At 38.6% G+C, this 6451-nt stretch overlaps 1 protein-coding gene across 1 annotated transcript; it reads left to right on the plus strand.

The window, feature by feature from the left end:
* The first annotated feature begins 1860 nt into the window (after nt 1–1860).
* On the plus strand, nt 1861–5435 carry LOC139727133 (translation machinery-associated protein 16-like). The gene is made up of 5 exons (XM_071638113.1): nt 1861–1881; nt 2257–2369; nt 3038–3160; nt 4309–4457; nt 5098–5435. Exons 1-5 carry the CDS (start codon nt 1861–1863, stop codon nt 5433–5435), a joined length of 744 nt encoding a protein of 247 aa, XP_071494214.1.
* The last annotated feature ends 1016 nt before the right edge of the window (nt 5436–6451 follow it).

Below are 6451 nucleotides of genomic sequence, written 5' to 3' on the forward strand. Positions count from 1 at the left end.
AGCTCGAGCTGTGCTAGCGTCGCGATGAATATCACAACAATTACGACAGGTAGAGCTTGTTGTTGCATCGTATTGTGAGGGGTGTTTCGAGTCGATTGCTACAGTTTTGACTTGACTTGCTTGTTGCAGAAAATCGTCGTCTGCAAGTAGCAAAATCCTATACATGTATTTCGTACAATCGCGCTGCTCTGGAAGGATCGACCTTGTAGTTGTATGGCCAAGGAGTATAAATGTTCAACCTTGGCGATGGCCAGGATCTACAAAATGTATCAGTTTGTTTACAAGGGCGCCCTCTGCAAAATCAGCAAATCGATGGTGTTGCTTTCTTGGCGCTTTCAGTAGGATTACGCAATGCACATAACATGTGGCAGTCACGTATCGGTATCATCGTGAGAGATCTTCATTTATCAAATTTCCACAGATAATCGCTGACTGGCCTTTATATTCCTTAACCTTCGTCTACAAAGTAGCCGGCTGTCTTTTTTTGTTCCGCTTTTCTCCTTGGATCTTTTCAACATGGTAAGGTGCATTTGTTTTGTGTGTCTCTTTCGTGTGTGTGTGTTTCTACGACAAGGATGTAAGACATGTTTACATTTTTCATTGTAGTGTAGTCCCATATATGGTGAACTGTGTTACGTGTCCAAATCTATTGTGATGACCATACATGCATACAGAGGCAGAGTAGACTATAATAAGTTATTACTCAATTAGTGACATGATTTAAATGACAGTGCTGATCTGTTTTTGATGCATGGAATCGTATTGCCTTCTGTAGAATCTTCATAGAGTTTGGTCACTTTTGTGGGGCGTGGCCATGGCCAGGATCAGGAGGACAGAGTGAATTAAATTAGATTAGCCTCAATATTCAATTATTTAATCTAAGTTAGAAGTAAGGTCAAAACAAATGAAAACAACAAATTCAGCAAACCGCCTTTAATTTGACCATTACACTGTCCAAAATTTGACCAAACACTACGGTGTACATCTCTTACATGTAAAACCTACAATGTATGCTCTTGTATGCGGTCAAATTCGGCACGGGAGGTCGTACCTTGCCCTTGGTGCGTTTTTGTGTGTGTGTGTGTGTGTTTTACAGTACAATTATTGATGTACACAATGGGCGCTCATGCAGCTTCATACTCCATCGCCATTCTCATGTGAAAATGTAATACTTCATACAACAACAAACCTCACATTAACCATAAATCCTCAGACTCGGGGAGTACACTGTAGGCGTGGTCAGACTGGCAAAAGATCGTAAAGTTTTGCCAGTGTGACCGCAAACTTCCTGCGAAACTTCTCGCGAAACTTCTTCATCTGTTTGCGGGCAGTGTCTCCGAAGTGCGAGGCCATGTCATGCAATGTACAGATGTGCATTGTTACATCATAATAACTAGCCATCGGACGGCTCACTCTTTCTTGCGCAAGTACGAATGGCCCAAACTTCGCGATCTTAAACTTCTCGATCTTTTGCCAGTCTGACCATGCCTTGTATGCGTGTGCAGGTTGAGTGTGAAATTGCATTAGTGCTTCAAGATGTAACAATACCCAATTTGTATATGTGTACTACATGTAGTTCTAGTGTACTAATAGTGGGGACTTTTTGATTTCACCTCTTGGATGTGGACGTCGAGGTACAAATATGTAATGATATAATTTGAAAGAACTTGGCGTGCTCCAGGTTTTCCAGCATGTCCAACGCCAGAATTGCTAACGTAACGTGTCCTCCAAGGATTTCACAGCCTCCTAGATTCATCATGTGAGTGACATTGCTTGGCGCACTACTCGCCAGCCCGCTGGAGGGGACGGGGTCATAATGTCATAGCAGTACGTTGTGAATGGCGTGTACTGAAAATCGAAATGGATGATAACACTGCAAAGGTAGGGAGTGGACTGCAGCAATTTGGAACCGCTCTTGTACGAGAAAGGCGGCCACATCCACACAATCGAAAAGTCCCTAGTAATAGTAGTACTAGATAGTACTGTACTGCTACTGTGGATAGTTAAACAGCCAAACCAGTGAAATTCTTTTGTTCATACTCCCTAAATCACTGATTGACCTCTGTTGAGTGCAACAATTGATGTAAAGTATTTTTGTACCAACCACAAAGATTACACCAAATGTATTTTGTTAGGCAATATGTTGCATGCATTTTGCATTTTACAATGCAAATCTGTTTGACTGTCTTATGGAAGTGCAAACATTACGATCATATTAATAGTTCTTTGTATTCTTTCTGATTTATTAACTGTCAGCCAAAGGCAGGGAGGACCAAGGTTGCTGCAAAGTGCCACAAACTAATTCATCCTCAGAGCAGGAAGGCCAACAAACTTGGAGCGAGGGAAATTCACAAAGAGAGAGTCAAAAGGTAGACATCTTATTGCTAAATTAATTTGTATGTGTATTACATGAAGATTATGTAAATTGTCTGAACTGAAGACCAGCATGTCTGTATTCATTATGGTACAGTGTTCATAATTCGTGATCATACCAATGTTTGTTTGTTAATGTATCATGCTATTGCTAAATATATACTGTACAGTATGTCACAGTCAGATTTGTCGTAAAATGAGCATTGTACATATATGTAAATTTTGGTATGCAAATTTCCTTGATCCTGAATTCCTGTCCTGAAATATTGTGTAACTGAACATTGTACTGTCTCCTTTTTGTCCTCTTTAGCTGTCATGCTGTTTCGCAGTAATCTGTCAAGCAGAACAGGAAAAGTAAACTAATGAAAAGCAGAACAGGAAAAGTAAACAAGTAGAAAGCATAACAGGAAAAGTAAACAAGTAGAAAATACATGTACATCTAGTGTTTTCATGAATTACATTTGACCAAAACTGATGAAATTGATGACTTGGTTGAGGCCAGCAAAATAGTGAATCTCCATCTGTTCATGGTGTCAGGTACTTTCAACAGACATTTCAGCTTTGGTCACTTATGCGATGTATTTCTATCAGACTGAGACATCTCTCATTGAGATTCTCAATATCTTCTTTCATTCTTCATGTTTGATTTCGTGTGCATCACCAGAGTTCACCAAGAGACCTCGCTGAAGAACTCCCTGCTGAATGACAAGCTGATGTGGTTCAAGGATGCCTTGGATGCAGACAAACAGAGCTACAACAAAACTGAGGCTGAGGAACTTGTGTCAAGGTGATAGCCTTGTGAACATTTTCATTTGGAAGTGTTTTCCTTTTCTTTGTTTTGTTTTGTTTTTGCCTGTGCATGGGCATCACAAAATGAGGACTTTTGAACTGCAATGTATTGTGTGTACAAACTTGATTCAACTGACTTGTCATAAGACACTGTGTGTTAGCATGAAAGTATTTACATGTAGGGTATTACCCCATATATCTTCAGGATGCTTAGAAAATGCTGTAGATTTGTTTACTGACACTACATCTATAATCCTTTGATTTGTTGGCATAAGCACTCTTGAGATGGTCTTGAAATTGAACACTTGTCATCAAGAAAGTGAAAAAGGCAGTGATTAGCATTTCATAATCAGGAATTCGAGAGACTGGATGAAATTTCGAGATTTGTCAGATATTCGAAGACATTTCTGCACATGATGGTGGTGCATTCAGTATGATTTATTGCCACCAGATGACACAATGCTGTTAATGTAGGGATATCGAACATTTGATATATTATTCTAATGAAGGAAACTAATTTCTAATTCATTATCTTTTACATATATGGTATGCAGTCAATAGGGTAGAATAGGGTTTACTATCCTCTTGGGGTGAGGGCAATTGTTAAAAGGGGTTTTATTATTTGATATCTGAGTACTCTGATAGACTGCTTTGATGTTGCGGTGTGGGAGGATGACTCCATTGGAACAAATTTAAATGTGATGCCATGAAATAAACTGCAAGGATGAAGCTTCACTTGTCCAAGTTGATTGGAAATGTGGTAACGTAGCTGTATTTCCTTCTGGCCATTACATTTTCCCTCCTATCAAAAACCAGACTTGAAAGTTGTTTAAACTGGACAAGGGAACAGAATGTATAGAGATCCATGGATATTATGAACTTGTATTTTTTCAGTTAGCTGTTTATTCATTTGCTCATTGTAAATGTGCGAAAGACATATACGTTTATTAATTGTTATAGGTTCGTGTTCACCTATGTTGTGGAGGTATTTTTTAATTAACAATTTTTCTAAGTGGAATTTTAGGCTGCTTAGGTTCCAGCATATATTCATTATAGCAAAACATTTTTTTTTCCACGAGACTTAAGCAAAAGTTAAAGGTTTGAATACATTCAAATTTGTTTCTTGTGTCTGTCACATTCAACCAGATATCTTCAGAGGTTCGATGAGGAACTGGAACAGATATCGATAGTCAACAGCTTCAAGTCTCGGTCCGGGCGGCAACATGCAAGTCGAGAGGGCATTATAAATGCCACAAGACAGAGGGAAGAGGAGCTGTTCACAACATGTGGTATAGGTTAGTGTCTCTGCCAATCAATGGTCACATATTCTGTATATCTATTTTGTATACAGTGTTTTTGGTGGTTTTTTTGGCAAATTTTGCAAGTCTACCATTATTTTCAACATAAGCAACTCACATACAGTGCACTCCTATTATAACGAACACAGTTATAACAAAATTCTGGTTACAGCAAAGTAAAAATTCAGACCACAGCATTTTCCGTTCTATGCTTTTTATTGTTTATTTGTGTGGTTGTAATTAAATTTCGTTATAATGAAAGATAACTGCCAGTCCCAAGGACTTCATTATGATGGGAGTCCACTGTGTATTGCCTCCCATATTACAAATGTGTATTGTGTTGTCCCCAAGGCAGATAATGATTCTTTCTCATTGGTTGCTTCTTTTACAGTGGATAGGAAATGCCACTTTGATTTGACAGCCTCTCTTCATCTTTAAAATCCAAATTGAACAACCATATATAGACCGTGTCAAGTTGGTGTTGAGAACCTCTTGTATGTATGTTTTAACTATCTTATTTGTTTCTCAAAAGAGTGTGCAATATGTTATGTAAAAATTTGTATGCTGTAAGTTCTCTCAATTTCCTCTGTTTATGTGATTTGCATTCATGTTTTCCTTGCCTTTCCTGTCTCTGCAGAAATCCCTGACATCGTGGATATGCGTACTTTGAAATTACTCCGGGCATGGGACGGAAGTGCAAAACTCATGGCAAACATCAAGATGAGGAAAATTGTGAGGACTTTCAAGAGTGAGTCAAACTCAAACAAGACAGGGAGTTCACATCAGCCCAGCAATATGAATGAGATGGATGTTGGAGAGAGGGGGGAAATTGAGGACCAAGAAGAAAATAATGACAATGATGATGATGATGATGTTGATGAAGGTGTTGAAGATGGAGCATTGGCTAGTGATGTCGAGGAGGAAATTGTTGACCCGCAGGACAGCCAAGAAGATGAAGGCGTGGAAAGCCACTGACCAGACTTCACAGAAATTTGATGGTGGTCTAATGATGGAAGGCGAGTGTCTCATCTGCAGTGGCTGAAGAACAGTGTAAGCCTGTGTGTGTGTGGAACTGAGTATACCTTAATGTCTTGTTGAAGATGGAGAGGTTACCGTCATAACTCAACCATTTGCTGCAGTGGTCTCCCCAACTTAGACACATCTGGTATGAGAAAAGCATTTATGGATTGACTGTAGCTTACCAGATTTTTGAGATTTTGTTTTAAGTATGATTTTAGAGAGTTACAACGGGGAATAGATTAGATCTCCTCACTTAAATGCACTGTGTTTGACTTATGAAGTCATTTTTATAACACACATACCATAAAAAGTCATTGTAAAGAGAAACAAGCCAAGGCTGTTCATAATTAATCGTCTTATTTTGGGGAACAAGTAGACTGTTTACGTCGGTAATGAAATGCCAAACCAATGAATGATATTTACAAAGTGTAATCGCAAATACCATCACCTTATACCAGTTGAATTACATGTACCTCCATCCTCTTGAGCTAAATAGGTTCATTGTGCTGTTATATTTTTACACCAATCTTATGGCAGTGTAGAGACATTCATTTGACAATACTAAACTTGCATGTTCCCTAATTAGTCTTTTACCAGTATACAAAAGGAGGGTGGGAGTTGGCACATTTAATTTTGTTCTAGGGGATAAAAGAGGCAGACTTGAAAATTCTTTAATCAGAAAGGGCAAGTAAACTATTAAAAAAACACCTCATTAAAAAGGTTGATATGATTTTAAGAAACGTAGAGAGGGACAAAAAGCGTCTGTTTTATTGAAATGGCTCTGTGATACACCTGCTTTTTTTCACAACACTGGAGTAAAATTGTACATGGGCATTGAATACATACGTGACGTGTGAAATTGAGGATACTTTCTGTACAGCATCCTCAAAGTAGAGGGGCTAATTCATATTCAGAGAATTTTTTTATGATTTCTGTACTACAAGGTCTTTATGAAGGCTGTCATATATCTC

The sequence above is a fragment of the Diadema antillarum genome, unplaced genomic scaffold (assembly GCF_040938485.1).
Source record: "Diadema antillarum isolate AM-2024a unplaced genomic scaffold, OU_Dant_1.0 seq00000119_RagTag, whole genome shotgun sequence".
NCBI lineage: Eukaryota > Metazoa > Echinodermata > Echinoidea > Diadematoida > Diadematidae > Diadema > Diadema antillarum.

Excerpts from the sequence above, each read along its gene's own strand:
- LOC139727133 (XM_071638113.1), top strand. The coding sequence starts at position 1,861 with ATGGATGATAACACTGCAAAG. Across the intron at positions 2,370-3,037 it reads CACAAAGAGAGAGTCAAAAG|AGTTCACCAAGAGACCTCGC; the intron begins GTAGACATCTTA and ends GTGCATCACCAG. Across the intron at positions 4,458-5,097 it reads GTTCACAACATGTGGTATAG|AAATCCCTGACATCGTGGAT; the intron begins GTTAGTGTCTCT and ends CTGTCTCTGCAG.